Source organism: Phragmites australis, chromosome 1 (genome assembly GCF_958298935.1).
Source record: "Phragmites australis chromosome 1, lpPhrAust1.1, whole genome shotgun sequence".
NCBI lineage: Eukaryota > Viridiplantae > Streptophyta > Magnoliopsida > Poales > Poaceae > Phragmites > Phragmites australis.
Window position 1 is genome coordinate 56,174,041 of NC_084921.1, and position 9,765 is coordinate 56,183,805.

Here is a 9,765-nt window from a genome sequence, read left to right on the forward strand (position 1 = left end):
GTGCTGCCCAACCACGTACGTGTTGGACTGTGGATGCGGCGGACGGTGCCTGCAACTGCAACTGCAATGCCGGCCGCCATGGATTTAATTTATAGAGCTGGGGCTGGGGCTGGGGCTGGGGTGTGGAACAGTGGAAGCAAGTTGCATTGTGATGACGCCAAGCTGCTGATGCGGCGGATTCGGTTCAAACAAGGGCAACTTGCCTGCTCATCCATCTGAATCTGACTCTTTCAACGGGCCGGGGACGGTATGAATGCAAGCTACAGTATACTACTACTACTACTACTCTGCTACTGCTAGGCTAGGAAGTAATTTGCTTTTTTAGTTTGACTTAATTTGCGCCCAACAACCGCTTCCCTAGCTTCCTCCAGCTTACCCAGATGGTTGCTGTAAACAATCTTATTTCATCTGGATCTGTCACGACATGGTGGGCCCGATATATCATCGATCCACGCGGTTAGTCTTAGTCAACGAAGGAGTCAAATTAAGGCGACTAGTCGAACACGTGGCTGACAGCCCAGCAGCAATGCATCTGATCTCTATGCATGCATGCTTTTGCTTGCTATTACTACCTCCCAGTTGCTCCTCTAAGTCTAATTAGTAGGCAGCCACCAAATAGGAGCAGGAGCAACAAATAATTTTAGCACAACCCAAATTAAGTCCATGTTACTTTTCAACTAGAGTATTAATTTTAAGAATAATGGAACAAGTGGATCATTTATCTAGGCAAAGGATTTACTGCTAACTAGCTATAGAATGTTGTTGATTAGCTAAGTATCGGTTTGTTTCAGCTTGCATATTATAGATTGTGATCACAATCTGCAAGCTGAAACAAACAGATTAGATGTTAAAAGCTGGATTGTATAATTCAGTTTACAGATTGTAACAATCTAGCAATCTACCTTTCAACAGCTTCTGCAGATTGTACAATCTAATTTTTACAATCTATTTTTCATAATTCAGCTTTTTATAATTTACCATCTATAAGCTGGTTTTCATAATCTACAGCTAAAATAAGCAGGCTCTAAAATGTGTTTACTAGAGAGAACAAATGGATTTGGATCTAAATATATATGTCTCTTTATCATGCAGCATTGCAATCGAAGCATCCGGTCCAGCATGACGTGAGGTACGTCTGACTGGAGGCTCCTGTGCTGTTGCTTATGCTTATGGATGCATCAAATTGTTGCAACTGTTGTCGTGTCGACAAACAAGCAGCTAGGTAGCTGTACTAGTGTCCAAAATAATTGCTGCAAGCATGCACCGAAATGCATATGCATGCGCGCATTGATCATTCAATTCACAGACTACATGCTGCGCCCTTTGTTTAATCGCTAGGTCGATCGAGCTGCATATGATATGGCATGCACCCTGATCAATCGATATGATGAATCCGGCCATATACCTAACGACGATGCCAATGGGCCGACAAAGAGCAAGCAGGTCATTTGTCTTCTGACTCGTTCTCTTTCATTCAGCGCCACCGTGATCGATCGAAAATGCCCCTAGACATACATACAGATGCAGCATGCATATATACGTACCAGAGATGAGCATGCATGCAGCGCCAGTAACCTGAGTTAGCTGAATCAATCGAAAATGCCCCAAAGCAAAGAGAAGAATGCCCCAACTCATGCTCATTTATCTCAAGGACCAGAGCAGAGCACAACACTTGTGCTGGTGTAAAATTGATTTGCGAGCCTGATCTTTAAATGGGCCAGGATCTTTTATTGGGCCCAGCAAATCTATTTCCTTCACTTCTCTAGGATCGATCTACTACATACAGTAGCTAGCTTGGAAGGGAACGGAAGGATATACAGAGAGAGACAGAGAGATTGGGTGTACTCCTACTTAACAAGTGAAAACTGTTTGTATACTTGAATTCCATTTTCTTTCTCACTACCTTCGTCATCAAAATAGATGACGCTTTAATCTTTTCAACAATATTCAAAATATATGACATTCTACGGTTTCAAAGTAATTTTAATCCAAGCTTTTCAATCTTACACCTTCATAGTTAATTTCTTTCTGATGCAAGTTTCATTTCCTATGCAATAAATGATATTAAAAGAGAGTAGATAGTTATTTTATTGTTAATGCAATAAATGATATTAAAAGAGAGTTGATAGTTATTTTGTGTTACAGGGATCTTTATGCTACTTACATTATCAAGGCAACCCATGGCTTAGAGCCAAAGGGCCCAGAACCTGCACTGTTCCGTACATATGATATGAATATGAATACGATTCTCCACTGAAATACATTGGATTACTAACTAGCTAGTCTCTGTAGTTAAAACGAAGTTGATTGTTTAGGATTTTCATCCCTAAACCCCCAAGTGCCTACCTAGTTGATATCACCAAAAGCAAAGCAAACAAGGAGGATCGGAAATCCGTATCACGAAACCGTACGTGCATCCATTATTTCCAAACGAATATATTCTTTAATTTCCGACAAGCTAGCTTGATGTATAATATTCCTTCAGCTTACGATACCCACACAACTAATAGCCAGCTAGCTGGAAATGGAAAGGCTCATGTAGAAACATTGGAAATGTTTATTAACTAAAAGGTTGATCGTCGCGGATGCCACACCCACTTGTTCACCTAAAAGATTGGAGGCAGGAGAATAATCTCGGGCTTAGATTATTCATTGAGCCTTGAGATCTATATATAGTATAAGGTACAAACATAGTTTATTTCTAACTCTAATTCTATTTGTAAGAGATAAGATGATGCGATGAGTGACGAGGTTTAAGCAACGATGGCCTTTGTGATTTTCTGGGTAACCAAGGAAGACACGTTCAATGGAGTGAGGAGTAAGCTTGTGTGTCATAGTGGCAGAGAGGTTGGGATAGTAACGACAATCAAAGACTCGGAGATGATCATATATGGGGGGGGGGGGGGTTGACTAAACAGTGCTTGGTATGGCATGGAAAAGTGAAGGGTTTTTGTATGATGACAATTTAGGAGATATGTGGTGGTGTGTAGAGCTTTGGCCCAATAGAAGGGTGGGACATGCACTTGGAAAAGCAGGGTGTAGAACGTTATTGGTGGTGCGGATGGCGTGCTCGACTTTTCCGTTCTGTTGAGAAGTGTGGGGGCACCAGAGTCAAAGGCGGATGCCGTAGGCGAGGAGGGAGGTATGGGCAGTATGGTTGTTGAACTCACGGCTGTTGTCACATTCAATGCTTTGAATTGTGTTGTGGAATTGATTAGTAACATAGGTATGAAATTTTTTAAGCAGGCATAGTATCGAATTTTAATTTGAGAGAAAAAGTCCAAGAATAATGAGTAAAATCATCAAGCAATACTAAATAATACTTGTAATAAGATATATTGATGACATGAGATGTCCAAAGATCAAAATAGATTAATTCAAAAGCTCTACTAGTGCGTTAAACAAACTCTGCAAAGGGAAGACGAACATGTCGTCCGAGCTAGCACGCATGACAAATGGATTATGCCGATTTATTGGAAGCTAAAGAAATAGCATTGCTGACGCGAAGATTGGAGAGGGACTGGCTGCCAAAGTGACCCAAGCGTTGGTGCCAAATGGTGATGGAAGGGGTGGTGAAGGCACGACGAGTAGAGGCAGGTGGCATGAAGAACAGGTACAGGTCATGCGGAGCTATTGCGCTTGAGAATCACATTCCTAGTATAGAGATCCTTCATAGAAAGGCCAAACCGGTCAAACTTGATAGAGTAAAGATTATCAGTGGTAAATTTACGAACGGAAATAAGATTAGTAATGAGGTTTGGAGAAACTAGAACCTTAGAAAGAGTGAGACAACGAGTAGTGGAGAAGATGGTGTGACCAGAGGCTATGATGGGGAGGACGGAACCATTACCAACAACCACCTCTGTTCTAGTTGGAGGTGTGATATAAGAGGGATTACTGGCACTACGTGAAAAAAAAATCTTTAGTGACGAGTGATAATCGTCATTAGTGATGGGTCTCGTACCCATCACTCTTATCGCATCACTAATGATAGGTCATTAGTGACGGGTTATAACCGTGACCCATCACTAATGTTCAGTCATTAGTGACGGGTTGTACCCGTGAACCATTACTATTGACTGAATATTAGTGACGAGTTGTAATCTTGATCCATCACTAATGACCGATGAACATTTTTCGTATTTTTTAGATAAAAAAGTCAAAAAAACCCAGATCCATCCCAACGTATGTCTATCCCATATGCCTCATAAGCCACGTTTTTTCACATAATTTTTAAGTTTGCGTTCCATGGGAATCGAATTCACGACCTCCTCCTCGTGCGTGGAGCCACCTTACCACCTCTACTATCACGTAGGTTGTGATAGAAACTAGATATTTTATCCTTTTAACCTTCTTTGCCAAAGATCATTAGTGACGCATCATAATCATGACCTGTCACTAATGACTAATTTTGCCAAATTTTGTCGAGGGTTATAATTTGATAGGTGACCTGGAGTGTATTCGGTAAAATGGCATAACTTCTGCATATGGACTCCGATTTCGATATTTTTTGACTCTACGGATATCTATAAAAAAGTTACATCCGTATGTCAGTTTCAACGAATTTTTTGAGGCCAAATTTGGACTGAAAGATTGAGTTCTCACCCCTTGAAGTTTTTGCACCGTTTTCAGAACACGCGTTTGTGCCCATAGCCGCCACACCTTACATCAAACTTGAACAAAAATGTACAATGGTTTCTATTCTAGTGCTGTTGAGGTAAGAAAAAATAAGATAAAAATAAAAAATATTTGTGAATACCGTCGTTAGTGACTGGAGTTGGTCATTAGCGACGGATTACAAGTTGACCTGTCACTAATGACTAGCATAGGATAACCCGTCACTGATGAGTGAATCATTAGTGACGGGTCAAGTTGTGATCCATCACTAATAATTGGCTTAGGACGATCCGTCACTGAAGACCTAGTCATTAGTGATGGTTCACAACTTGATCCATCACTAATGACTAGCATAGGATGACCTATCACGATAACCTTATCATTACTGAAGGGTCATAACTTGACCAATCACTAATAACTGGCTTAGAACGACCCGTCACTATAATCATCAGTGATGGGTCATGTTACTACTCGTCACTAATGACCACTCATTAGTGATGGGTCATGTTACTACTCGTCACTAATTACCACTCATTAGTGATGGGTTCTGATTAGAAGGCACATTAGTGACGTGTGTTGAGCAGCCGTTACTAATGTGGTGTCTCCTTTGCTGGTTTCTTACGTAGTGTGGGGTTGGTAGATAGGTGTGAGGTAGCACTTGAGTCCATGTACCATAGTCCTGGTTACTAAAGGGACATGGCTTTCATGGCCTGGATGAGGGAGGTCTGGTCCCAAGATAGTGTAGAGGCAGTCTTAGTGTTGTACGTGTCTGGTGCAACAAAAGTAGATGGGGCGCTCAGTGCCTTGGGGTGTGGACTGAGGATGCCTTACCCGGAGTTCGCGCCTGGCCACATGGGGGGACTGGCGCCTCAAGACCAGAGGAAGGGGGCACCATTGCCACGCGCACCATAGCTATTGCCTCTGCCCCGATGACCATTCTTGCCCTTGTTCTTCTTGGCGTCGTTGCCATCGAAGTTGGAATTCTGGTTCTCGTAGCCAGTTGCATGGCCAGAGGCACCAGCATTGGTAGGCTTGGTGTCATGGATGCACACCAAGGCCGCAGAGGAGCCTAGAGCCATGATCTTGAGGTCGGCTTCCTTGAGAAGGAGGTTGCGCGCCTCAAGAAACAAGGGAATAAGGGCATCTTGGTCTTGATGACTGTGGTGTTGTTGCGGAACTGCTTGTTTAGACCACGCAACAGGGTGAGGACAAGGGTGTCCTCGGAGACCTTGTGGTCGATGTCGGCAAGGGTGTCGACATAGACTTCAACTGTTGAGAATAGGCGAGGATGGACCGGACACCTTGAGCTAAGTTGCGGAACTCGCCTTAAACGAGAGCGTGCTCCATCTTGTTGTCACGGAACAAAGCCTCCAGACTGGTCTAGACGACACGGGCGGTGGCACTGGGGGTGATGATGATGGAGAGGATCTCCTCAGAGACATATACATAGAGGAGGGAGAGGACATCATAGTCTGTTGTCTGCCAAGTGTCGTCGCCACCCTCCGACTTGGGGAGGTGCCATCAAGATGGCCCATCACATCGAACTTGCTAATGAGAACAAGGAAGACTTCGTGCTAGCAGCTATGGCTGCAGATGTGTGCACAACAGACAAGTGCGAAACAACAACAGTTGGGGGGGGGGGAGGGGGCAAGAGTGGGGGGAGGGATTGTGCGTAGGCGGCGGTCACGCAAACAGGGTAGGGGGATCGGGTTAGGCTGATGCCATGAAAGACTGGAAGTAGTGGAATAACCTCGGGTTTAGATTATTCAGGGAGCCTTGAAGGTACAAACAGGATTTGTCTCTAACTCCAATTCTATGTTTAAGAGATCTATCTGTACTTTAAATCAGTTTATCTCCAAATTGTATAACAACCATAATAAAATTGGTTAGCAGCAGTACAACAGGCAACCTCATGTTGCTGAGCTGATACTGAAGCTGATCTAGTTGTTGTTGTGCCAGATCAGGTCTAGTGGCACGCATACCATACCAGACTTAGTCATGTGGAGATATTCTAACCCACCCACCTCCATGCAACACCGGCTGAGGCAAGCCCACCCACAGGATCAGCGAGGCATGGGTGTCTCTATGCGCAGCCTTCGGTGGAGAAGTGTTCACAGAAGTCAGAAGCGACATGGCAGTGGGGTTAGACAACTTAGGCTGAGCAACAAGGGAAGGGAAGAAGAAAGAAAGAGTGTCTTTACAAACGATAAAAAAATCTAGTGCCTACCAACAAAAGCCACGAAGCTAGAGTATCCTCTAGCAAAATTTGGCAAAACTTACAAATAAAATATTTAAAATTATTTTTTACGATATGTGTATTAATATCATTTTTTTATAACTAAAGTTAATCCTTATGTGTATATTATTAATTATTAAAAAAGTGTATAGCTGCAGGCATTAATTCTAAATCTAAAACGACGTCTTTGGAGTGGAGTAATGAGATTAATTTGGCGGGCAGATGCGACAAGCTTTGTAGTGGCAGCACGTAAGACTCGAGGGATCCTCGATGATGACGCATCCATCCATCCATTGATGGATCGATGGTGACAGCGACGAAGGGAGAGGTGAGGAAGCAACTGGAATTGGGAAATGGCGGCCCCAATAAAATAAAGAAAGAATGATGACGAGCAACTACGACCCTAGCTAGCTTAATCGATGAGCTGAGGTCCGCTGATGATATATATATATGCGTGTCGATGTACAGATCGATCGAATTTGCTACGGACCGACGGACGGATTGATAGAATATAATATAGTATAATATAATGGGCATCGACATCAGCCTCCACTGCAGAAAAGTAAAGTGCTAGTAGCTAGCAACCCAATCCGATCCAAATTAAAGTAGCACTAGCTAGTAGCTAGCTCATGCTCCGATCCGGCCGGCTGCAGCCATATAAAAACGGCAGGCAGAGGCAGAGGCAAGCAGCTTAGATATACTCCATCCAGTAAGTAATTCATTTCTAGCTACCCATTCAAATTAAGTTGCAGTTGCAGTATTCTCTCCTCTTCGTCGTGAGGCTACCCAGCAGGTTCTGTTTCTGATGGTGGTGGCGAGAGGAGCACGGCAGCCGGAGGAGGCTAGCCGCGCGGCGGCGGCAGAAGCAGCGGCAGCTCTGAAGAAAGGGAAGCAGCAGGAGGTTGCAGGTGGTGGCGTTCGGAAGGGCCCGTGGACGGAGCAGGAGGACGTGCAACTGGTATGGTTCGTGCGGCTGTTGGGCGAACGCCGCTGGGATTTCTTAGCAAAGGTGTCAGGTTTGCGCGGTGGCGGGTGAATCCATGCATCTCGAGCGAACCTCTCATGCTAGCTACCTACCTACCTGCTTCTTCCTCAAGCGCGTACATGCATGCATCATATATATCTTCCCTGCATGCATATATATATATATATAGATATAGATATATCTCTTCCCTGCAGGCATATACTAAGCTAGTTGATTGGGCCGGGACGCATACATACATACATACATGCATGTACGCGCGCGTAGGCGTAGCTAGCTGGAGACGTTCGAACCATTGCATGGAAACAATATATACACGCGTGAAAATGAAATGAATGATCCCTTGTGTCTTAACACTTGCTCGCTCCATGTTCGTCTCTTTTTCCCTGTTGCTTGCTGCCGTGCCTTGCGGCCATCTGCAGGCCTCAACCGGACGGGGAAGAGCTGCCGGCTGCGGTGGGTGAACTACCTGCACCCAGGACTAAAGCGAGGCCGCATGACCCCTGAAGAGGAGCGGCTCGTCCTCCACCTCCACGCCAAGTGGGGCAACAGGTATACTACATACTTGTTGACTAATTGTTCATGCATCTAGATCTAGCTAGCACTGTGATCGATTATTGATCCATCAATATATATATATGATCGATTAATTAGTTTAATTGTACGTGGTCGCTTATCAATCGATTAATCAATTAAAAATCACGGATGGATTGGCTGCAGGTGGTCGCAGATCGCCAAGAGTATGCCGGGCCGCACCGACAACGAGATCAAGAACTACTGGCGGACGCACATGCGCAAGCAGGCGCAACAGGCCAAGGCGCGCGCCGGCTCCACCTCCTCCTCCACCACCACCACCACGGCCTGCTCCATGTCGCCGTCGCCCACGTCGAGCTCATCGTCATCCAACAACCAGGTGCTCCAGGCGGTGACGCGAGCTAGTAGCCAAGAAGAGGAGGAGGAAGATGCAGGAACAGCGGTGAGCCAGAACCTGTACACCAGCTGCATGGACTACCTCTGGAACGACGAGGACATCGCCGCCGCCAGCTGCTGCTTCGTGGGCGGCTGCAGCGCGGCGGCGCCCCTTCCGGCTTCGCCGGTGTGGGACTACTTCTCGGATTCTCTCTGGGGAATGGAAGACTGCGAAGACGAGTACAAAAAGATGCTCGATGCCTCCTGATTCTATCAATCGATCTTTTCAATTATATTTGCACCAGTCGCGTCGTCGCGTGTACCTGCAACTTGCACGCATCTCTAATACAATATGAAACTTGTAATATAAGAGCCCTTAGCTTGTATATATGTACGTAGCTAGGTATATATGTATGGTACAATAACCGCTACATATATACAGCTGTATGCATGTGCCATTGCTCTCTAATGTATATGTAGCACTGAGATTATTACGATGATCAGCTACATGCATGTTTTCACCACAATGTATATATTCATTTCTCTATCATTGTACCCATGCATCTAATTTAGCATGCACACGCTTCTTGAGCTCAGAGTCCAGGTACGACAAACCAAAAGGGATGACATGACACGTAATATAGATTGAAGCATATCCAAGTAGTACAAGTATACTAAGTATATATATATATATTCTACACTAAATAGTACAACTGCACTAAATAATATTATTCTACGACTAAAAGATGTAGAATAGTATTCTATATCTAAGAACTCAACCTACCTAACTAGAGCCTCTCCAGCCCACCCGCACCACACCCCTTATCGACCCAATACAGCCCAGCCAACCCCGCGCACACCACGTGTCCCTGCCCCACCTCACGCGCCCCTGTCCCACACTCGCCACGTGTCGTCCCCACCCCTGCCCTAGTGCCCAACACGTGTCGCCCCCACCCCTGCCCTAGTGCCCAACACGTGTCGCCCCCACCCCTGCCCTAGTGCCCAACACGTGTCGCCCCTG

At 45.1% G+C, this 9,765-nt stretch overlaps 1 protein-coding gene across 1 annotated transcript; it reads left to right on the plus strand.

Annotated features, from left to right (window-relative positions):
- The first annotated feature begins 7,395 nt into the window (after positions 1 to 7,395).
- On the plus strand, positions 7,396 to 9,291 carry LOC133929872 (transcription factor MYB59-like). The gene is made up of 3 exons (XM_062376631.1): positions 7,396 to 7,869; positions 8,258 to 8,387; positions 8,556 to 9,291. The coding sequence occupies exons 1-3, from the start codon at positions 7,659 to 7,661 to the stop codon at positions 9,010 to 9,012; spliced, it is 798 nt and encodes a 265-aa protein (XP_062232615.1). The 5' UTR covers positions 7,396 to 7,658; the 3' UTR covers positions 9,013 to 9,291.
- Positions 9,292 to 9,765: the final 474 nt, after the last annotated feature.